We start from the raw sequence: 24,565 nt of genomic DNA, 5'->3' as shown, positions 1-24,565 counted from the left end.
CAGAAGGAACTTTTCCACTTATTTCTATGTTTGACTGCTAAAACTACATTCTAAAGATTACAGAAGCCAAGTAAATTAATTTTAAATGTCAGTGCTGGATGTCACCAACATTCAAGGCATATTTACATGGTGGTGGAATGTGTCAGCAGACACCATCCTGTATAGACGTGTCTGAAAGCATCAGAGGATCTCCTTTCAGAGCACTAAAATAATATTTACAGGTATATTGTATGTGCATTGTCCCTCTAGATATAAATATGTTCAATATATGTAGATTTAATTTACCTATATGAGTATTTACCTGTAAATATGAGTATATATAGAAACACAGGCCACATCTATCTATATATATCTATCTTTATATATCTATATCTATCTATCTATATCTATATCTATATCTAATCTATATCTATATCTATATCTATATATCTCTATATCTATATCTATATCTATATCTATCATCTATATCTATATCTAATCTATATCTATATCTATATCTATATCTATATCTATATCTATATCTATATCTATATCTATATCTATCTATATATTTATCTATATCTCTATATATCTGTATATATATGTAGGTTATAGATAGACATTTATAGGTTATCTCTGTTTCCATATTTAGATGTATGTATGCACATACACTCAGGTATATTTATTTATGGACTAAAACTGGCTGCATATCACTGCAACAAATGCTTTGAAGATAACATTTTAATCGAGGTGTATATTCCTCCTCCTCCTTTGTAGTGACAAGATGATGTAATTATGGGAAAGCATCAGCAGCAACCTGATTATTTTTTTTTTTAAATGAAAAGCAAGAGAGTAGCAATTGCTTAGAAGTGGTTCAGGTCTGTTGCTACTGGATTAACAGCATAACAGGCTAAAAGAGCAGGAAAAGTGGATGTAAAATGGAAGCTGTTTTATCTGAGTGTCAGTGGTGAAAAGAATGGCATGAAGAAATGGCAGCATTTTGCAGATGCTTTTCAATAGGGACTTATTACATTACATAAGTTGAGTAATTTTCTGGTCCCAGTCATTTCTCTGGTAATCAGATTGTTTGTGCTTTGTTCTTGCTTCCTTTAGAAGTTGTAGGAATTGGTTGGAGCTCTCATGTGTAGCAGTGGTGGGTCCAATTCAGACCTGTTTGGGTTATTTTGCCTGCTTGTAGCTGCCAACATCATTGTCTGAATTTTCCTCATTAGCTGAGCATCTTTGGAGCTTGCTTTCCTGCTGGGTGTAGAGGAGAGTATGTTTATGTGCCAGATAAATGGCTGCTACTTCTGCTTGTTTCAACAGTGGTTTGCTGGTGAAAACTGGGGGGAGTTGTGTATCTTGGATTTCAGAGGGAAAATACTGAGGTTTTAAGTAGAATAATGTGTTCTGATTTGCAAGAGCCACCAAGAGAGTGATGCAGAGAACAGGAAAATGGTGGAGATGTTCTTCTGGCTGATTTTCCTGGGGACTGGAAACATTCCTTAACTGCACCAGGAAGGCAAATAGCAGCACTGCAGATGCACAGCTGCAGGGCACTTCCCTCTCTGCACATGGAGGGTGTCCACGTTCCCTGTGGCTGCTTTTGCCTTTTCTGAGTGCTTCTGATGTAGGAAAAGGAATGGGCTAGGCAGGGAATTGTGTGCTTGTGGTCGGCCTGGAGAGGATCCCCACTGTGTCCCCCCGACACATCTCAGAGCTGTGAGCAGGAGTGCTCTGTGGTCACTTCATCACCGCGGTCAGGAGAGTGGGACAGGGATGACAAGAGCTGTAATGGCATTTTTGCTGGCCATGTGGCACTCCCACACCTCGGGATTGGTGTGAATTGCCCATTTGGAGGATGGTCCCACCTGCTCCCCCATCCACAGCAGCAGCCATTCCGTGCAAGCGCTGTCGCTAAAACCACAGAGGAAGAGGTGGCTCCAAATGCTTCCATGGTGTTTACAACTGTACACAAGGAAAGGGGATTGGGGATATAGTCAAGATTAACCTCTCCTTTTGTATTGCAGTATCATTATCTAATGAGATCAGAAGCAAAGCCCAGCAGCTTAGTCAGTATTAGAGCGTAGGCACCCATTTCAGGAGGGAGCCTTTGAGAAGAGCAATCCTGAGACGTCCTCCTACACCATTAGCTTTGCAGCTCTGCAAGATGGAAAAAGTGACAGCTGTAAACCTCCCCAAAGGCACTTGCATGTTCTCCTCATGTGCATTGCCTGCAGACACTTCTGCTCCCCTGCACCATCAGGGGTGATCTCCAAAGGTGACCCCACCTGGGACAGAAACAGAGCAGCTCTGTTGGAATTCATGGGGATGAGGTCTGGTTTTGAGCCATCCGTGCTACTTCCACCAGACCAGGTCCCATTTTTGGGGTTTATATACTTTGGGACTCCTGCCCTGTTCTCTGCCCTTGATTCTGCATCAGTTCTGAAAGCACTTTCTGGTTTAAGTTAACAAACACCCCTCCACAAGAGCATGCCTTGTGCAGTTTCCCCAAGCATTATTTTAACATAACAGGTGATGGATTTTTATGGGCAAAGCTAAATTTTAATTTTTATTCTGTTTTGAATAAACCACTCTGTGTGACCTTCACCTTACTGACATATGAGGGTCTGAAGAGCAGTGCTGTGGGAACTGCAGCAAACCCTTCAGCTGTGCAAGGACAATTTATCATCAACAAATAAACGGAGAGTGTGGGAGACGGGAATTGAGTAGGTAAGATCCTGTCCCTGCTCCAAGATCTTGAGCTTAATATTTGATGTCAGTAGACTAAGAATGTGGCACCAGGGCTTGTGGAGGCTGCTGTGCTAACAGTAACACCAGCTGTAAATGCACAAGAGCTGTTACAGATATTACAAGTACAGAAGTAGAAGCTCATCTGTTGGGGGCAGATAGCAGAGCTTAAAAGCAGCGTGTTGGGTTCCACTCAGGTCTTCACTGGAAGTGGAGCAGTGACTCAGTTTTAACACATACACACAGGAATTTAAAAACATGGCAATATTTTGAAAATGTTGTGATCTGGTAACAGAGCAATGTTCTGTACTTGTGCCATTACCCAGATTGCTGCAGCCCCTGTCAGAATAAGGTAATCTCACCTGTTGGTACAAGGACAAAAAAAGGACACAGGTGGTGCATTCATCACTTGCACACAATGATCAAAAGCATTTAGCCAGCACTGAAATGAAAACTAACAATATTAGAGGTGCTTATTTTTCCATTTGCACGCAGACTACAGCTGTTATTACTGTGCTTTGTTCTGTCACATACACTTAGGAAAAAATTGCTTCAAAACTCTGAACTTGTGCATTGCCCATATGGCACTGAACATGCTGCCCTGAGAATTGTCTGTGGCCTGGCAGACCACAACTGTTCTATCACTGTGTGTAATTCCTGTGACATTGAGATTTGAAATTATTTGAAGGTATTATTTATTTTAAAAGTATTTTTAAAAGCATGGATTGCATGAGCTGTTGTATCTATAGGTAGTGGAGTAAATTTTTCCTCAGGTGTCTCACAGCAGCAAGAAACAGGGCTGGACACATTCTTGGAATCACAGAATGGTTTGGGTTGGAAGGGAGCTGAGAGATCATTCTTGTTCCAATCCCCTGCCATGGCAGGGACACCTTCCACTGCTCCATGCCCCAGTGTCCAACCTGGCCTTGGAAAGGGGCAGCCACAGCTTCTCTGGGCACCCTGTGCCAGTGCCTCCCCACCCTCACAGGGCAGAATTTCACTAATATCTGATCTCAATCTACTCTGTTTTAATTTGAAGCCAATTTCCCCCTTGCCCTGTCACTCCATCCCTTTTAAACAGACCCTTTCCATCTTTTTTGTTGGCTCCCTTCAGGCACTGGAAAGCCACAATTAGGTGGCCAAAAGCTTCTCCTTTCCAGGCTGAATCAGCCCAGTTCTCCACACCTTTTCTCACAGCAGAGGTGCCACTCCTTTGAATCCGTGCAGGTTCCTGCTGGGTGAGAGCACGTGGACAAATTATACAGCAACCTGCAAATTATACATCACCTTTTATTGGTAAAAAAAATTCATTGATGGTCAGCAGACTGTAATTACTATGAATTTCATCCAAAAGATGCCAGACAAGTGAGTCTCCACATTTCCTAGGGGAAATAGCTGTGGTGGGGTGGCCCTGGCCCGTGGCTGAGCATCCTCTCAGCCCCTCCCTCAGTGTCTCCTCCCTGCCCCCAGAACAGGGCAGAGCAAAAGCTGAAAATTGTGAAGATGAAGATCAGGGCAGTTTAATTAGTGAAGCCAAGCTGCCTGTGTCTTCTCCCAGCTTCTGGCACACCCCAGGCCACTCTGAAAAAAAGAAAACCTTGACTTTTTGCAAGCCCTGCCCAGCAATAGCCAAAACTCAGCCTGGGACCAATGCTGACTGCTCCAGAATTTCTCCTTGGGGGCTGCTCTGCAGGAAATTCACCCTGTCCCATCCAGACCCAGCAGAACAGCTCACATTTCACATCACAGGTCTTTGCAGCTGGTTAAAATAAACCCCACATTGGTATTCTGAGTTCTTCATACATCAGTGTTACCACATGCAAGGTTTCCATCTTCCACTCTTTTGAGTGGTGCAATATTGCCTTTTCTCTAGGTTGCCATGAGTCCCTGCTTTTGATCCCTGAGCCTGTGGCAGCCTCTGAACCAGCACAGCTCTGTGCCACTGTATTGATTTTGGTGGTGCTGTGGTGTTTGGCAGGAGCTGGGTGAGAAGAGTGCCTGTGATTTTTGGGATCAAAGCATGTTTTGAGGTGACACGGATATTCTTCTGGCTGTGTCTTTTCATTATTTTGTTTAAAAAGACAGTATTTGTGGGGAAAACTGTGTAAACACCCTGGAATCTTTATCTCCTCTTTATTTCCTGTGCATACTGATGTGCTAATAGGTAGCAGAGAAAAATTACTTACAGAAGGAGTAAAGTATAGGTGGGCAAGTGATATAAAGTTATAATAAGGGAATAAAGAAATCTCAAGTTTCTTTATTCAAGAGTAAAGATTGACAAGTGACAAGTCAAGTTGAATTTTCTGGTAATGCATCCAACCAACACTTTTCTGAAATGTCCTTGTCAGTTTAGTTGGTGGTCAGGAAAAAAAATGGAAACACGTTGCCTTGACTTTGGCAGAGAAGATGTGCACTGGAATATGGTTTACAGAGACATCTAATTAGAAGGATTTGAGAAGACCAGCACTTTTAAAGTGTGTCTCTCTTACTAATGATACACATGAGTCTTCAGGCCATTAAGACAGCTCATTTCTTTTGATGGACTTCCAGTTTGTGGAGGAAGCAGCTGCTTTTACTACCAAATTTCTCCTGTCTAATTAGACCGGTTGAGTCAGCCAGCTTAAATCAGCCCATAGCTTACCCTTTGCCTCTTCACTGAAGAGCTGAATAACCTAATTGTAAAGAAGGACAGAAAATGTCAAAAGAAGTTACAGTTGTTACTGGGAAATGAACCAGTGCAGAGTAAAAAATACAAGGGAAAAAAAGGCTGTTAACATAGAGGGCCTCCTGATGAGCCTATAATGCAAATGCCTCTGGAAATTCTCAATATCCTCTCTTTGTTGGAAAATGACAGTGCATCAGAGTAGGAACTTGTTGTTTGTTCACTGAATTTTCCTCTGGCTACATTTTCGTGCAGGAGGTTTGCTAGGTGGAGGATTTTTATAGTTAGGGAGAGTGAAAGCCCAGCTGAGTGGTGACCAGGGCACTTGAAACTCTGCGAGACCCAAAAGTTCTTGATCCAACTCAAGGACTTAGGCTTGGATCATCCTCACCTCAGTGAGTTTCGAATAAAGTGGAAAACCTGTAGTGGAAGTCATGCTTTTGTGATATGAGTTACTGCTTCCCATCTTGCTTCAATATTAATTCTGTAGGTAATTCCAAAAAGACAGGATTCCCAAAATGCTGAATTACTCTGATGCCTTATTTTTAGTATATTATATTTCAGTATGTCCTGAAAATGTGAATCCAAGTTAATTTTTTTTAAACTTCATATCATTTTAATGCGTACATTTGATTTTTTTTTAGTCTGTAAAATCAAAATTAATCAAATTGATGGTATTTATACTACAATTAAAGTGCATATATAAAATTATTTTTTCTGTTTTGTGTGTGAAAAGTTTTTTCTCTTAAAAACTCTTGATTTTTCCATGGGACATATTATTGATGAAACATTTAATTGCTTAGGATATGTGGTTAGCAGCAAGGCTCCTGCTTTGCTCATGCTACTCTATAAGCTTCAACTAATCCATAACATAAAATGTAGGTCAGCTGGAGCTTTTAAAAACAGATGGAAATTCAAGAGTTTATGGTAGTGCAATGGATGTATGTCCCTGTGAGGCTGGCAACTTCTCCAAATGCAAAATAAAAGCAGAAATCAGAGTGCTGAAAGGTGCTCATTCTACCTCATTCCCATCCCAGAACCAGCAATGCCCTGTGCAGTGGCTTTTGTTTGTAACATATTCAGCCCTGACATGCTACAGAAGATGATAATTACTTCTGAGGTGTTTAAAGGTTATTATGTTTACTTTATTGACAACGAAAAGTATTTTAATTTGGGCAGCTTCATTGTGTAAATATTCTAGAAGAGAGAGGTAAAACACAGTTGTTCTAAGTAAAATGTGAGAAGTGGAAGTAATCCAGGTTTATTTCTGCACACACTTCAGGTTTTCCTTTGTTTTTACATTCAGGATCATAGGTTGTATCTTTTTACCAGATTAGTGAGGAAATAAAATAAATACATTACCCTGTGTTTCTGCTTCAATAAAGTCTTGAGTGTTTGGAGGAGAAGTGATGAGAAGCAGTGTGGCTATTTCTGAAAATAGAAGCCTGCCAGGACACGTGCTGCAGCTGTCCATATGGCAGGGAGCAGGGATGTCCTGCTGCCCTCCCAGACACCACTCCTGCTCCCTCTGACTGAGCTTTTCCACGTTGGAAACCCCTCAGGAAGTTCCTGTCCATGTCTCTGCTCCTGGGTGTGTATTGTAGGGCTAAAGACTCGGTGCCAGACCTTAAAATTTACTTTTTGAAACAGGTCTGATGTTTGCCCACGAGTGTGTTTTAAAGGGTTCTCCTGGCTCTGAGTGCTCCTCACCTTCCTGTGGGAGAGAACGGGGCAGGAGCAGTGGGAATGGGAGGGGATGGAAGTGCAGAATTGGTTTGGGAGGGTGGGAGAGGCAGGGCAGGGATGTGCAGGGGCTGTTCAGAGGCAGAGATCACCTGTTCTTCACAGAAAGCTCCTGTCATCACTAGTGCAGCTGAGCTGGGCTGATGTGAAAAAATGGAATTTGTTTGGAGTCTAATGTAACATTTTGAGTTTCCAAAGCTGACTAATGATCCGTGATTTTTTCCTGATCTCAGACTCTCTGGCAGCTTTTAAATTGCAGTGACTACGGCTGAAAACATTTTTCAAAATCCAAGAAATGTCTCTCCTCATGTCTGAAAGCTGGGGACAAAGCTTGTGAGTCTTGTGAGGGTATGAACCATGGCAGAAGTCTGTTTTAGACAAAACTCTGTTTCTGATAGTCTGAGAAAAGGGTTTTTTCCCCTCTGCAGTTTACAGGAGACATCTCATCACATTCCAGTTTAACCTGAAATTTGTGATGCAGATCACAGAAGGCTTTCCTTTGTGCACTGAGCTCTTTGGACCAGATATTGCCATGAGTGTGCCAGTGCCAGTGTGGAGGAAAGAGATGCTAAATAACTTCAGCTGCTTCTGCTGTAACTCCAGAAAGCCCCAGGGCTCCCCTCTAACCCTTACACAGCTGGACAGGAGGAAAGAACCAAACTTTTACTTTTTCCCCTTCCCTCCTTCTTGCTCTGGGTACACATGAGTGAGGAAGGGAGAGGTTCAGAGTGAAAGGGGACTCTGAGCAGCAGCACAGGAGAGGCAGAGCAGTGTTCTCTGAGGGAGGAAGGCTTTCTGTCTGCAGGGTGGCCCAGCTGCATCCAGCTTGGCAGGGAAGGCAGATGGGGCAGTTCTGTCCAGAGCAGCTGCTGGGACAGTTCAGAATATCTCCCACTTGAAGATTTTTTTTTTTTAATTTCCAAAAGAAGGGGATGTTGTGAAGGATTCTGGTTTTATTTGTTTGTGAGACTCTGAATAACACTATTTGTACCTTGCTGTGTGAAGGTACTGCAATTATGAGAAATTGCTTTCTGCCTGATTGTCACACGTAAACAGCTTTCATCTCACAGTGCATCAGGCTCGTGACTCCAGTTTGTCATTCCAGGGAATGTGTCAGCCTTTCATTTCAAACTGCCTTGGCTTTTCTTTTGTCAGGAAGGACCTTTCCTGTGCGCTGAAGTAATAGAAACAAAGGCAATTAAAAAAAAAAAAAAGGCATAAAAAGCAATTATCAAACAAAGATTAGGCTGTGGGTATTGCTTGGAAAAGACAATTCTACTAGATTCAGAAGAAAGATGAAGCTGTGCGTCATTCATACTTTTTTTTTTTTCCTTTCATATTTCCTAAGGGTTGAAGATAAATTAGGGTAGCTATTTTCTGTACAGGCAAAGTACAAGCTATGCCCCAGATCTCCAAAATGCTTCAACATGTAAATACTGCTTCTGGAGCCATCAGGTCCTGCTGCAAGTAGAGATTTATTTGCATTCATGTTGGAAGGTTACTTTCGTTCATTGACCTATTTAATTGTCATTCTCTATCCCTGGCTGCAGGCATATGGCTCCATGTGCCTGTGGAGGGAAGAGGAGCAGCTTTAACTCTCTCAGGCAGAAACATTCCACAGGGAAAAAACCCAAGAACTGAATCTTAACATGGATGTAGCGTGGTAGTAATAACAATAACAACAATAATAACAATAATAGCAATATATGAATAAGAATAAGAATAAGAATAAGAATAAGAATAAGAATAAGAATAAGAATAAGAATAAGAATAAGATTAAGAATGAGAATGAGAATGAGAATGAGAATAAGAATGAGAATAAGAATTATACCCTTGGATTCACGTGTAATGGTAATCATCTGTAAACCTTACTAGAAGGCTGCAGAACCAAATAAAAAGGAGGCAGAAAAGGTGAATGCAAGGAGACACAGGTTCCTTAGATGCTTCTGCTCTGGTCATAACTATTAAAAACATGGAATTAAAGGGTGCTGGCACAAACCCATCCATCTCCCTGCACAGTGGGGAGGTATAACCAGTAGTAGCAGGGGCAAGGAGGTTTGCCACAATATTGGTGACACTTCCTTCCTCTCTTCTCTTGGTGGAACATTTGTCAAGAAAACCAGAATTCTGTGTGCACCTCTGTTTTTTGTCCCTTGGATGTGTGGGTCCTCCACATAAGGGGAGAGTGGTGGTATAGTCTATTAATCCTTCAAACTCAAAATTCGGGGGCTGCAGAGCTTGCAAGCCCAACAGAGTGTCATATCTAATTAGTTATTCTGAGGAAGAGCAGCATTCAGATCCTAAAATAATGTGATGAGCAGCCAGGATAACAGAGAAAGAGCACGGTGCTCATGACTCTTATTTCAGAGTTTCAAAGCAGTGGAATCTTTACTTAGTCAGGGCTTTTTTTGTTTGACTGCACAATGTGAACTGTCACATCCACTGTCTTGCATAAGTTTAATATCTAGTCCATGGATCTGAGAGAACAATGAAATTAAAGGACTTTGCAGATTCTTTATAATCTACAGCTTGGTTTAAGATTCTCCCTGTGCTGGAACTTGGTTTCTTGCCTGATTGGCCATCTTCTCATCATTCTCTTTTATTCTACAACGTGACCTACAGTTACTGAGGATTTTGTGTCATAAATCTTGGCTTGGGGGCTCACAATCACTTTTTAGGCTCCAATTTATTGTGTGTTTTTCTGACTTGCCACAGAAGGAAGTTACTGTTCAGCACAGAGGAAGTGGTGTCAAGCATTAGGCATTCACACAAACAAAACCCAAAACCTGCTTTTAAAGTCCTGAAATGTTTAGCTTTTGACTAACATCTTCCAAAGCCCATTTGGGTTTTTTCAGGCTCTGAGATGTTCTGGTGAAGTTTATACCCAGTGCTACCAGCAAAGGGCTGTGTGCTGGAGCAAGGGGATAGCTTGAAGAAAAAAATGTGTGAACTGTCCCCAGTTATCAGAGAGAAAACAGCATCTGATACCTTTGTACATCCTGAACATGACCAGGCTGCTCTTCTTGAAGAGTGCCCAGGGAGCATCTGAAGGTGTCCCAATCCAGCCTGAAGGTTGGGGTGTGCAATTGCTGTGCTCAAGTGCTTTGATTGTGCAAGCAAATGAGGGACCACGACCAGACTGGCATTTCAACCCACAAAAAAGGTACTAAAGTCAGCCATCATTTTCCTGGCAGTGCATGGGATTTCTCACAGCATCAAGAGGCTCACCTAAGCTAATTGTCCTAAACTCCCACTGTAGTGAAGAGAGAGGCACTTCCACAGGGTTATTTATCCCTTCCCAGAGCAGTAATGCAAAATAAGTAGAATTAATCACCAGTTCGCTGTGCCCATTCCTATGCACTGATAATTTATGGGCCCTAGAAATGAATTTGGGTTGAGCATCAAACATTTTGGTGTGTCAAATTAGGTAGATTGAGCACCCCAAGCCTCGCTGTGAGCAGGGGCTAAGCCCTGCATCTGAGTTGGGACTAATCCACCTCATGACCACTAAGTGGGAAATCGGCTGTGGATCAAGAGCAATATGTTTGACAAGGCCTGGCTGTGGGCTATATTAAGAAATGCAGTTTAGTCCACTACAAAGAAAGAGCTTTGCTGCCCACGGGGGGGATTTCTTTTCTTTTTTTAAAGCTTGAAAGACTTATTCGTTTAGGTTGCGAGGAATAAATTCCTCATTTCTGAGCTGGCAGGAGCTGTGAGGCAGAGGAACTTGATTGGGTTACTTCAAGCACTCTCTTGGCTTCTCTGCCCTTTCTGTCCTGATGTTTTGGTGCCTGGCTTGCTGTTTTATAGACATTTACATAACGAAGGTCGTTTCTCTGAGGCAAGGTACAAGTATACATTACAATTGCAAATTCCCTTAATTGTCCTGAAGCAGGGCTCAGAGCTTAGACAATGGAGAATCCTATTGTTCAGTGTCCCTGTGAACAGAACAGAAACGTGTGGATGTGTTGATTCTGAAACTAGTGAGAAAATGATTGGTGGAAAAGGTTTGCTCACTTTTGATACACAATGGATGGCAGAAATTATGAACCAATGACATGTGAGTTCACAGATAGGTTTTATTTGGTAGGCTTAAACATGTTTATGATTTCTAGTGTGAGTTTGCCCCTCCAGGCATTGTAAAGTATAAAATTAGGAAGGTGCCTGTCATTAAAGCAATATATTTTTTCCACTCTTTTTATCAGGAAAGCTGTTTCTGTCCCCCAGATTTTCTGGGAATTAAAAGATGCTTTTTTTTCTTCCCAAGTATCTGTACCTGTAATTCACTTTAACTTAAGCTTGTTTGAACTCAGTGTGGAGCTTGGGAAAGGAACCTCCATTTAAATAATCCCCATCAAGAGGGTTTTTGAAATCCAAATTATTTAAATAATCATCAGCTGATACAGATAATCCCTTTCAACTGAGAATTTACAAACTGAAACATCTACAAACCCTGTTGATAGCAGGGAGAGGAAAGTGCTCTGTACTCAAGCAGTGGGTGGGGAACACGGTGCCCTGGCTGGTTAAAACAGAATTAGAAATATATGGCAAACACCTCCCTGACTGTATTCCAGCTCAGGGAAACACCCTGCCTTTGATCTAATGTTGGTTTAGGTGAAAAGTCACTGGATGAAGCAGATTGGTGTGGTCCCTTCCAGTAAACACAAAGATGTTTCCTGTGAGGGTGGCTTCTCAGGAGTGAGGAAAGGGCTGAGATGCAGAAAGTGAGAAATAGATTGAGAAGGAGAAGGCAGGACAATTTCTTTCTGGCATATTCACGCTTGGAAAAGGATGATGTAAAAATGATAAGGAAAAACATTTCCTAGCTAATGTTTCATTACACCTCCAAATGTAAATCTGGCCTTGAGCTGTTATCTCTGTGTTTCTCATCTTGTGCTTCTCCATTGAGTTTCTGCCAGTATTTCCCAGCTGTTCAGTTTTCTGATAGAAATCTGAAGAGTCTACAAATGAAATGCCTGCCAGGTCACCTGAGGATGTTTCCAGAGTCTGGGAGGACTTCTGCATGTCCTTCTCTCAGCCCTAAGTCACTAACTCCACCTTCAGTGTGACATGGGACCAAGTTATCCTGCTTCTCCCTTACTTGTGCAGTTCATAATCCAGGGAATGGCCTTTGGCCATGGAAGTGGGACTCTGGTGGATCTCAGGGGCAGCAGCAAAGTCATGAATTTTCTAGGAGTGTTTTTTCTTAATAGGAGGATTCCATGCTTCTGCCTCAAGGGGAAAGATGTGACAGCTTGGTTCCAGGTCCCCTTATTTCAGTTTTGTGCTGGAGAATTCCCTGGACTTCTGCATAAGTTTGGGGATTTTTTAATTGATGTAAGAGGAGGTGGGGGCTGAGCCTATAAACTTTAGAATAGGAAAATACAATGGGGATTCTTTAATGGGTCAATATACAGTGCCAAGAAATTGCTGTGGTTTCTTGTCATGATTTAAGAATTAATTTGGCTCATAGTACAGTAAGGGAACAAATTTGTGGATTGAAATTTAAACTGCTGTTAAAAAAGCGTGTTTCTTGTTGAAAGCATTAAAGGAAGGCAGGTAACTAATACAGTAGTTGCCAGAGATGTCTTCTGTATTTCCAGCTGGATATTTCTCAGCAGGAATACATCCTGTCTAAAAAAAAAAAGGCACCACAAAAAGGTGCATAAATATAGTCCTTGTACAATTATTTAATTTTTAATAAAAGAATGCTTCATTTCTGCCTGGCAGGGAGTGTGGAAAGGGCAGGTTATGATGTCTCTGGTTTTGATTTTTAAGTGCCAAATGCTGGTTTCTTTGTGGCTCAGTTTCCAGTTGTTTGTGGCTTTGCCAAACTCGCGCTGCTTGAGTTGAAATTTCCCCTGTCATTACTTCAGTCAACGCTCTGAGAAACCTTTGAGCAGTTTCAGGCCAGTGGCACTTGCAGGGCACCAGCAGTGATTTCCTGCCTCCAGAAGAGCTTGTGATGAAAGGGAAGCAGTTCAAATACTTTGGGAAGGGCAAATCCTGCTCTAATTGCAGTGAGCAGGGAAAGCCTGCTGTGCTCACCCGGGACCTGAGACTGGTCTGGGTGCCCACTGATGGAGGCAGAAATAGGTTAGAGCACCTAGAAACTTCCACCAGTCTGTGTGACATTTCTCTGAGTGACAAATGAGCATTACTGACAATGAAATGCAAATGAATGTAGCATTTCAGTCAAAAACCGAGAGGTGGTGTTTACCTGAGGAAATTCACTGTGAGGTAGGAGTGGGTTTTGGTTATGTTTTAATTGGTGCTGATTCAGACACATCCTGAAGCATTATTCCTGCCCTGAGGATGAGGAGGGGATGGCTTGCTTCTTTCCAGATTAATCATAATTTCTGTGGGAATGGTAAAACCGGATCTCCCTATAAATCTCTGTAAAATCCATGAGGAAGCAGGTAAAACCATCAACATGTTTCTCCCTTGCTGATTCCAGTAGTAAAAAAATTTTGTTGACTTGAGCAAGGAGAGCTGCCTTGGTGGCTTGATCAGAGACACGAGGTCACCTCTGTCCATTAATTGAAAAGGAGGTTTTGTGGGCTCTGTGCTGCTGCCAGGCAGGGAGGGAATCCCACCTCTGCAAGGGAGGTCTGGTCAGGCCAGGCAGGTGGTTCAGCTGTGAATCTGGGCAAAGACCACGGTGCCTCACGTTTGATTTCATGGGAAATCCTAACGTGGGAAAACAAAACACATTCTGCTTCTCAGGAGAAGCATTTGGACTCCAGAATGTAATGTGAGGTGAAATTAAGGCCAAAAAAAGTTTTGTGTCACTAGAATTTTCTGGTTTAGTTTTGACTTGTTTCTGGTGTGTTCTCTTTTTGGGGGGTTGGGCTGAGAAATTTGCTGAGGGGCTGTTCTGGTTCGTGATGGTGTGTTAATGTCAAATCCGTATTTTAAGTAGCTCTTGAAAACTGATATTAAAATTCCCACGGGTATCACCCCTAAATATATATATTCTAAAGGTTGTGTCACAGTAACTTCAGGAGGGGACAGAGGAAAACTGGAAGATCCAGGCTAATTTCCATTGGAAATTGAAACGATTTTAGGAGAAGTGAAAAAGGAGAAAGTCACAATTCTACACTTGCTCTTGGTGTGAGTTGAGTCCAGAGGGAGAGAGCTGGAACAGAACTGCCCAAGGTGTGCACCCACCCTGGACTGAGCTGGCTTTGAGGCCAGGTTAAACTCTCATTAAACTCTGCCATGGCCAAGCTCCTTGCTGCAGGGACTGAGGAAAACGAGGTGGGCTGGGGTGGAAGGCAGAGAGAAATTCCTGATGTATGGCAGATGGACGTGGAACAGGCCCTCACAGTGAGAGCACAATCCCCTCCAAAGGCATAATCTGCTTCTCGTGAAGGACACGTGGCCCCGTATAGAAGTTTTAGGTCGACTGATTCAGTTGAAGATTAGCCTCGATATTCTGAAAGGGGAGGCTGTGGCTGCTCAGGGGACTTTAATTCCTCATAAAGGATTATACTGGGGCACCACACTACTGCCACAGTGTCAAATCTTTTTGTGGGTTTGCTAAATTAACCTTTGTAATGGAAAAGCTTATTATGCACTACCAGCCAAAGGAGGAGAGGAGTTTGAGTTTGTAGCAACTTAAAATGCCAGTGATCAGGATCCTAATCTAATATTCATGGTTCTGGGGCTTTTTAAAAATTTCTTCTTAAAGCATATTTCTCTATGTATTGCAAATGACTTGCTGAGAATTTCAGGAAGAATTTCTCCATGGAAAGGGTGGTCAGGCATGGGAAGGGGTTGCTCAGGGAGCAAGCCCTGGAGGTGTTCAAGGAATGACTGGATGTGGCCCTCAGTGCTCTGTGCTAGTTGGCAGGGTGGTGATCAGTCAAAGCTTGGACTTGATGATCTTGGAGCTCTTTTTCAAGCTGATTCTGTGTCTCAGTGATGAGTCCTGCTCTGATTTAACATTGTGTACAAGATACTTAAAATGGAAAACTCTGTCAGAAGGACAGGAACATGTGAAGGTCATGAGGGGGAAGATAGTGCAGTTAAAGATAAACCCATCATCACTTGTGAAACTGGAAAAGTGACTTTAATGTGTGTAATGTTAAATCCCACAGTCATATGTAGGGAGAGGAAAGGTTTCAGTTTTAGGCAGTGATATCTATGCTACACATGTTTGCATCTGCTGAGCCTGTATTTTAGGTTGCATGTCCCTCGTTGATGGCAGTGCACATTTTTTATCCTCCCTTAAGAGTTTGTGCAATATTTACTGCCTGGTGCATAATGCAAATGTTTGGTGGTACATTCTAATATTTAAGTCTCTTACAGGTTTAACAGGGTTGGGAGGGAGCAGGTTCTCATTACACCGAAGAGGGAGAATGAAGGACATTGTTCCTGCAGATCCAGTTTATTAAATATTGCCATGTCTGAAAGGCCTGATTGTTCCCTGCCCTTTGCCTTCAGATGCTGCTGTGCATGGGGGCCTTGGTGTGAAGGACAAGCTGCTCAACCTTGTGGGGGTGCCATGGATTTCTCTCTTCAGAGTCACTGTTCCTTTTGAGAGATTGTCCTTGATTTCCTTTTCAGGACTGGTGCCATAAACAGGCTGTGTGGGCACTCTGCTATTTTTGTACCCGTGTTACCTCCTGGCCTCCAAACAAGTTGTTTCCTCTAGGTCCAGGGCAAGATTTATAGTGAAAAATTACTGGCCTGTTTAAAAAAGAAAAAGGCACTCAAGAAAATTTTTGTTTTCATCCATTTGGTCAGTTACATTTTCTAGGACATCTGCCATGAAAACTGTAGGATCAGATATTTCTGGAGAGGTTTTGTGGCTGCTGCATTGCCCCTGGGCTGGGTGTGCTGGGGAAGAAGATTTGCTGTGGATTTGGGAGACCCCACAGCAGCATGACAATGTTTTTGGTGCAAAGTTTGCTCTCTTGTGGCACAGGAGGAGTGTGAATAGAGAATGGTGACAAGAAGAAAATTTAAAGAGAATAAGTGAAGATGAAAACAAAAAATTGAAGTTAGGAAGAAAGAAAAATCAGAAGATAACCCACAATTCTTTTTTTTCCAGGGGCTTGTAGGCAATGTGTTTTTTTTTTTTTTACAGTATTTCCATGTTCCAGCTACAGCCTGTGCTGATCAGCTGATCATCAGAGCTCTGGGATAGGTTACCTGTGGAATGTACATCCTGCCTGCATATCCACCAAGCTGGCAAAATGGATTGCCAAGCCCTGACTCTGCATTTAAATGGATTTTCCACCCTTCTGTTTTAGTTGTAATTGAACCACATAAACATTGCCAACATATGAGATTGGCTTTTAACACCTTACTTAGCATTTTTTTTAATTATTAAAAGCTCTAGCTAGAAGCACTGGTAATTAAAATAAAGTAAGCAAGCAAGCAAAAAAAAAAAAAGACAATAGGGAAAGAGATCCTGAAAAATTTAAATGCTGGTCAGGGCTCTCTCCACCTTCCTTACACAGATTTTATGCCTTTACATGGAAATCCTGCAGGGCAAAGTGGATGCAATTGATCCAGATCTGGAATTCTCATTGGAGCACAGCTTGCACTTGGGATAACATGGAGTGAAGGCTTTTAATAAAGGTGGTTTTCTGTCAAAGATAGTTAACTCAAAATCAGTTGAAATGCTTGAAGGAGGTGGTGTTGTCACTCTAGAACATCCTTGCCTGAGGATGTAATTATACTGGCATGAAGTTTTGGAATGGATTAATCTAAATGAGAAAAACACCCTGCATGTTCTTAACTAAAAATTTTCCCTAGAAATTGTTTTTACAGTTATGTGGTCAGTCTCCCAGTCTAGAAAAGCCTTTAGAATTCCTCTGGTTAAGAGAGTTCTCATGGCAAGAGAATGAAGAAGTTTGTGTGTCTCCTCCTGCTGAGTTTCTTGTCATACAAGACATTTTTTCCATTTCTTTTATGGAAAAAGGCAAATGTCTTTGAGATCTTGGCTTTTGCTCTCTCTAAGAAGTTGCTGTTTTGGTGACAGGACAGAATTTTGGCACTGAAGCTGCAGTGATTGGAGGGCAGCCTGCTCCCAGAGTGTTAGCTGTGGAGTGTTGGATGTTTTAAATACTCTGAGAGGACTCAGAGTATTTATAGTATTACAGCATTTTAGTATTTTATATTGCTGCCACTTAGAGAATGGCAGCAAGGCTTCATAGCCCTGTTTAAAAAATCATCCTGCAGTGAGGCAGGAGTGTGAGACCCTGTAATCCCATTTGTGCCATGGCAGGAACTGCTGCTCCCAGTCACAATTTGGCTTTTCATAGTTATTTTTGATATTGCAGCGTGCTGGTGTTGGCATCAGGAGGTGCCTGTTAATGCCTGTTTGTCATCAATATCCAGTGGAAATGAACTTTCATTTCTCCCCAGATGTGATTAAGGGTTCAGTGAACTTTTCTTTCTTCTTCCAGGTTATAAGACCCTTTTGAAAGGAATTTCAGGGAAGTTCAGCAGTGGAGAACTTGTTGCAATTATGGGACCTTCAGGAGCTGGGAAGTCAACGCTTATGAATATTCTGGCAGGATACAGGTCAGTATCAATGAAAATTCCAAGTTAAGATAAAAATCACTGAGGCTGAGGGCTCCTTGGAGACAACAGACAAGGAAATTTTGGCCCAGAGTTTGTCAAAAACAGGCACTTCAAAGATTTTGAATTAGATTCTTTTTGCTTATCTTTTTTCCTCTGTGTCCTGTTTTGGTCACTTGGGATTTATCTCTTAACAGGTCTGATCCAAAAATAAGAAGCAATTTAAAATCAAAAAAACACACATGTAAAGAAAATCTCATTTTTTTGGCTGTGTAACAAATCTGACTCAGTGTCTTATGTTTGTGATGTTTTTTTAAAATCACATAAACACTTGAAAAATCGACTCTTTTTAGTCACCACTTCATAATGTTGATGTCTTCCTCACCAAAATGCAGTCACTCTGTTTCATTTTTCTCCATCCCCTCTTGTATGGCCATACAAGGTGTCTCTGTCTTGTCATTTGGGGCATAAGGAATGGGATGGAGAAACCTAAATAAACACCGATTTAAATTTCTTGATCGTTCTTCAGATTTATATACAACAGCACACATTTTGAGTAAAATTTTCAGCTTCATGGCATGAAGCTTTATATGAAAGAAAGCGTCATCAGGAAATCATTTCATTTCTTTCCAGCCTACCAAATTTATTTCACAGTGGCAGTGACTACCTTGAGACTTCAGTGGTTTGGCAGCACGAGTGATGGTGAGATTCACCTCTGGTTGTTTTGTTGTTCCAGAGAGACGGGAATGAAAGGAGAAATCCTCATCAACGGGCAGCCCCGCGACCTGCGCTCCTTCCGCAAGGTCTCCTGCTACATCATGCAGGATGACATGCTCCTTCCTCACCTCACTGTCCAGGAGGCTATGATGGTGAGCTTTGCTCCTTGCTCTGATTTATCTCAGCAGGGGAAAATGGAGAATGGTTTGTGTTGTGCCCTTGGTCTTGCTCCTGGCAGTGCCACGAGATGTTCTCCCTGCCTGATCCCGCTCAGTGAGAGTTCTTGGAATTTGGGGATGCCTTGAATGCCATTTCAGGCTCATCCTTCTAGGGATTCTTTGGCTTTATAATTTCCACTTTGTGCCCAGCATTATGATTTGGAAGGAGATCTAAGTGTCTGCTCCTTAGATCTAGAGAATAGAACCTGAAATTCTTGACAAACGAGCCTTTGTAGGAACCATCTGTTTGCTTGGGTGCTGGATGAGTAACCTCATCTCTCTCTCTTTCTCATCATCTTTCATGATCTGACTGAAAATTGGTATTTACACTTCAGTGTGATCTCTCTGCCACTTCTACTCTTTTGTGCCTTCTTTAAAACAAAGGCATTTTATAAAATCTCTTTCATTTCTTCATGGGGAAAGAAACAGGAACAGAGTAAGTCCAAGATGTACAGGGAATGTTAATTCTTCTTATTGTTTTGCATCACGTCAGCAAGTTTATGAATTGCCAGCTTGACCAGTTAGTCTGGAAGTGTCTGTAGCTTGAGAAATGAGTCAGTTTTTCTCAGAAATTGTTATCAAAACAAGGCTCAGGTTGCTCACACTGTGCCAGCTCAATTCACAAATTTTAAGGCCAGAAGAAATCACTCCAGTTTTTGTGTGTCAAATTTTCTGCAAAGACTCTTTTCTGTGGAGAAGTTTTTTGTCTCTTTTGTTTACTTGAGTCTTTTCATCAGAATCCCACAGGACCACCTTTGCAGAATTTGGCCCAGATTATAGTTGCTGTCTAAAATTAATCAATCAAGGCTCTGACAAAAAATAATTACCTAACAGTTTAATTGCTTTTAATAAAGGTTAATCATGATGTTTCATGGAGCTGCCTTTCAGGACAGCAGATGACATCTTTCATAAGATTATTTATTTCTGTGCTCACTTGTTTGTGTGCTGAAGAATGGCAGAGTTCAGTTATCCTTACAGTGGGAATGAAGCACAAACAAACTGTGTTTCTACCATTACCTGGGAAGTTTTTGGGTGTGCAGAGTATGTCACTCTCCCTTCCTCCCGTAAAGCTCTTTGACTTGCAGAATGGCCTTTTTTCCTAACACACTTTCAGGTGCTTTCCCTAAGTCAAATTGAGTTATTTCCTGCATAGAAAAATGTGATGCTTGTGACTGGAACACTGTAGTTCAAGTTCAGATTTTCTGACTGGGTTGAAAGGAGTTGTTTAAGTGGTACCTTGGAGTTCTGTGCCTGAGACATCTGCTCCAAGTGGTGGTTGTGCTTCAGACCAGCTCAAAATCAAATTCCATTGTTTTGCATTCCAGGTATCTGCTCATCTGAAACTTCAAGAGAAAGATGAAGGGAGGAGAGAAATGGTATGTACACTGCCCATCAAACTAGAATTTGGAGGATGCCAAGAAGTGAGCTCTGTAAAGCAGACATTTTTTATCTAATACTGAACTGCACTGGACTTGTAATGGCAGAATAATTCATATTCTCTAGGCTGACGTGTCATTAGGAGGGAGTGCTCACTGCAGTCTCCATGAAAGCTGCTTTCAGTATGAGACTGGAAAATTGTAAAAGGTTTACTGGAACAAATCCACAGGTTCTGCAGGATCCCTGTTAGTGCACCTTGAGTTCTCTGCTGTGCATGTCTGAGGGCTCAGGCATCTCATGTGGGGTGAGATAAAGCTGGACCTGCACTAGGACCTGTGCTCTCTAACCCATCCATGGGGAAAAGCACAACCTTTCCTGAAATATGAAAACTGTAGCAACTTCCTAGGTAGATCAGCTGGTTTTGTGGCTGTCCTTTGCCTGTGTTTATTTCCAAATTGGAGCAATGGGCATTTCTCAAAAGAATCCTTGAAAATCAGAAAGGGAAACTTACAGGAATCAGCTTGTTGTGAAAAAAAACAAACACAGGTTGTTTTTCTGTTGGAAAATAAATTTATATAGAAACAGCTGTTAACTTAATTGTAGTTTGAAAGCCTTAGTTCATTTACACTTTAGTGAAGTTAGGCCAAGCAAGTTAATTCACTTGTTCACACTGTCACTGTAATTACAAGCAGCTCTTTGAGTGAAAAACTGTGCTGTATTTATTCAACACATGTTAGAAGAATTTTGTAGTTCGTGTTACTGGCCTGTGCAGGAGAAGATAATTAATTTTTTTTGTTGTAAATTGGAGTGTAAATGTTTATCACAGAGAAATGTTATGAATTTATACACTTGTGCTAGCAGGATTGCAGACTCTTGTTTAAAGCAGGGACAAGTGAAAATCCTTAGGTGAACCACAGTTTATGTTTCTAGTTGTCCTTGCTTGTGCTGCCTGACTCCTGTTTACCCTTCTCAGAGATAAAGGAATTGAGGTAGTTGGGCTTTTTTCTCTGAGAAACAAGGCTTAGTGGGTTTTGTTATTTTTTTACTCCCTCTTACTGGGAGAGGGAACTCCTGGAAATCAAAATCAGGACAAGCAAAGGGTCAGGCCCTGGTTGGTCTCACCAGTTTTCACCAGGTCAGGCATTCTTTCTGGAAAACTCCATCCAAGCAGTTGATACTTTGAAAAATGGTGGGCTCTGTTTTCTAAACTTCAGTGAAGTATTAAATGTCTGGGCTGCTTTCTACCTTTGAAGTGGTGGAGTTTGTTAATTGCATGAGCAATGTAGCTCATGAATTCGCTCATTTTTGTGTCCGTGCCTTTATTGAAGCCAAAGAGCTATTTCCCTTATATAGGGTGACCAGACCAGATCCACAGTCACTGAAGCATAAAAAAATCTTAGTGCCTGGGATTGTTCTCCTTTTGCTTCAAAAGCCCTGGGACGAGCTGTGCCCTTCCTGAGGCTGTGCCTTGAGGAAATCCCAAACATCTGAGAGTACCTGTGACAACTGCATTGACTCTGAGTGGAATGAAAACACTTGAAATCAATGGCTGCACTTGAAAGAGGAGACTGTGGAGAACAGATGAGATAAAGCAGGTCACTGCTCTACAGAAACCACTGGTTTTTGTTATAGATCCCTTGCAGAGACAGCCCCAGAGTTCTATTGAAAGAAGCTTCTTGGTTTCGCTGTGTAAGAGCCCCTCACTCACATGCTGCCAAGCTCTTCTGATGTCAGTGCCATACCCATAAATGCACAGCCACAGAAGAACTGATTCCCACTCCTTTTTCAGCTCTTTACTGAGTGAGGTCATGCAGGACAAACAAGCAGAATTTGGGTCAAAGCAGTAAATGGCAGACTGTTAACACTGAGTCTAATAAATGACTAATAAATACATTAGATGGGAAAAGGCTTTGAGTGTGTGGGTGATGGAACAAAGTCATGAGCTGGTTTGCAACCCCGTGAAAATCAGTGAAGGGGCTGAGGGATTTTTATGTTCCAACAACCTGGAATGTTCTGCTCCCTCCAGGTGAAGGAAATCCTGACAGCCCTTGGTTTGCTGACGTGTGCCAACACCAGGACTGGGAGTCTCTCTGGAGGCCAGAGGAAACGCCTTGCCATTGCTTTGGAGCTGGTGAACAACCCCCCTGTCATGTTCTTCGATGAACCAACCAGGTACTTCAAGGCCAAAAATCAAACGTAGACAAAGATGGTTTTGCACAGCAGAACAGAGCTACAGAAAAGCCATTCACCTCTAAATCCTTGGAAAAGGCTCCTCTTGTGTTGCCTGGAAGCACTGAATCAGGCCAAGAAATAATTTGATTTGGGTTCTTGCTGCCTTGGGTCACTGCTGGAACTGCTGGATTGTGGGGCTGTAAATAACATTTAAAGCAGACACAAACTGCAGGAGGAAGGAAGAGAGAGGAAAATATTGTGGCATGGATTTTCTTTTTCGAGCAAAGACTGCTTGAATATAAACATTTTAAAATGTGACTTTTGGTAATGAATGTGATCAGTCTGGGAGGAGGCTGGCAAAGCTATGGATATGTATCTATTCATTAAAGCTGGGAGCATTTAAATCTGCAGCCCTAAAATGTAGAAGCCCCTTAAGGCAGCTTCAAGAATACTCTTTTTCATTCTCAGGCATGCTTCCAACTTAATTAAAAGCCTCATGGAGAAGTACAAGCATAAGGTTGGCATATGATAAAATGAAACTGCTACAGAGAAAATTTGTAAGAGGATAATAATGGAATAGCATGTAGCAAATGCATGTGCTGGTTTTGTGGATAACAAACTTGTCTGTTTCTTTTCCAGTGGCTTGGATAGTGCATCGTGTTTTCAGGTGGTCTCTCTGATGAAGGCTTTGGCCCAGGGGGGCAGATCCATCATCTGCACAATTCACCAGCCCAGTGCAAAACTGTTTGAGCTCTTTGACCAGGTATTGCTCTCAGAATTTCTTTTCATGAGTACTTCAGGGTGGGCAGCTAGGATTTCAGTAGTTATGCTTTCAAGGCCACATTCTTTAATCAAAAAACAGGAATAATTCTAGTTGATGGCTACAAATCATATAAAGAAATTAAATAACACCAAAATATACCTTTTGATTCTGGGTTTGTTTTTTTTTCCCTTCTTCTCTTCCTGTTTCCTTTATTTACGTGTAATGGTTGTGAAGAATCTTGCTCTTAGGTTTGTGAAATCAAGATTATTGCACTGGTGATTATCATGCCTTCACCCATCAGTGTGCACAGGGCTGTCACTGAAGTAAATTAAATTAGAGCAATATAAAAGCAGGAGAGCTGCAGTGTCAATGTCTGCAATATATCTGTGTATCCCAGATACACAGGTGCAGATTGAGAAGAGTTAATTCACTTGAAAATAATAATAATCAAATTTAGTATTGAAAATTAATAGGAATTGAGTCAGTTGGAGAACTTCTCTCCAAGCCAACAATGGCATGTGGACCATGTGTGTTTAGATTAGATAAAAAAATGTATTTTAGTCTTGTTAGAGGATTTAGATGAGTCCTGTGAGAGCTGAGAGAAAACCTCCACCACCACAGGTGAACAAACTCTTGCAGATTGCCAGTCTGGCAGGGAGGTTTATTTAAAGTCCAAATCGTGGCTAAAAGTGAGAGTGATGGAGCTGTTTGCTGTTTCTGTGCTGGCCCAGCTCTCCTTCCACTCCTGCATTTCCCCAGCCTCGTCTCCCAGCCCAAAATATCCATAATGTGTGGAAATTAGATGGCTTGGCTCTCCAGCTCCTTGCCTATTTTCAGCATGTGCCAAAGGCTGGGATGAGTGTGTTTCTGTGTTAATGTGTTTGAAGTCCTGCAGGCAATGTGTGCAGAATTCCAGCTCCCTGCTTTAAATTTTCCATTAGTTTTGATTCCATGCGAAGTTAATTTCAGGTGGTGACAGATCTTCCCAAGGTGTTCTTCCCACAGGGATAAGAGATGCTATCAGCAACAGGTTCAAATATTTTGATGCTATTTCACATTTTTTCTTATTTCTTTTTCCTCTATTTTCTTTTCTTTTTCTTCTTTTTTCTTTTCACTGTTGAGACTATGGACCAGTCTACTCAGATGATCTGAACCACCCTTAAAGAGGATTTTTCAATTAAAAGTGCTGTCAAAACTTAAAAAACTTGGTTATTCTTGATTGAGACTATTTCATGTTTTTTTCTTATTTTTCTTCTATTTTCTTTTTTTCCTCCCTTTTCTTCTTGTTTTCCAGCTCTATGTTCTAAGTCAAGGTCAGTGCATTTACCGTGGGAAGGTAACAAACCTTGTCCCTTACTTGAGAGATTTGGGGCTGAATTGTCCAACCTACCACAACCCAGCAGATTTTGGTAAGGACAGCTTGAATGGTTTCCTTAATTTCTTTTTTTATTTTATAATTTTGTATTTTATCATTTTATCACCTTCAGGGTAAGGGGAACCATGGTGTGATTTGTACTTCTGCACATATATTTTTACGTGCTTTGTCCATATAAGAACTAAAATTCAAAATAAAAGTAATCAGATTTTTTTTTCTTCCAAAGTAATTTGAATGCCATCTAGTGGTGCAATTTAGTGAATATTTCTCTC

At 41.6% G+C, this 24,565-nt stretch overlaps 1 protein-coding gene across 2 annotated transcripts in view; it reads left to right on the top strand.

The window, feature by feature from the left end:
• The window catches only part of ABCG1 (ATP binding cassette subfamily G member 1), a 54,397-nt gene that overhangs the window by 15,760 nt on the left and 14,072 nt on the right, over positions 1-24,565 (top strand). For both annotated transcript variants that reach the window (XM_064405707.1, XM_064405713.1), the window contains exons 3-8: positions 17,557-17,674; positions 18,408-18,540; positions 19,932-19,982; positions 22,010-22,155; positions 22,795-22,918; positions 24,213-24,327. In XM_064405707.1, the coding sequence (XP_064261777.1) occupies positions 17,557-17,674; positions 18,408-18,540; positions 19,932-19,982; positions 22,010-22,155; positions 22,795-22,918; positions 24,213-24,327 (687 nt within the window). The remainder of the gene's footprint in view (positions 1-17,556; positions 17,675-18,407; positions 18,541-19,931; positions 19,983-22,009; positions 22,156-22,794; positions 22,919-24,212; positions 24,328-24,565) is intronic.

This window comes from Passer domesticus, chromosome 2 (genome assembly GCF_036417665.1).
Source record: "Passer domesticus isolate bPasDom1 chromosome 2, bPasDom1.hap1, whole genome shotgun sequence".
Lineage (NCBI taxonomy): Eukaryota > Metazoa > Chordata > Aves > Passeriformes > Passeridae > Passer > Passer domesticus.
The sequence above is the reverse complement of the archived record's forward strand: the minus strand, read 5'-3'. Positions and strand labels throughout refer to the sequence as shown.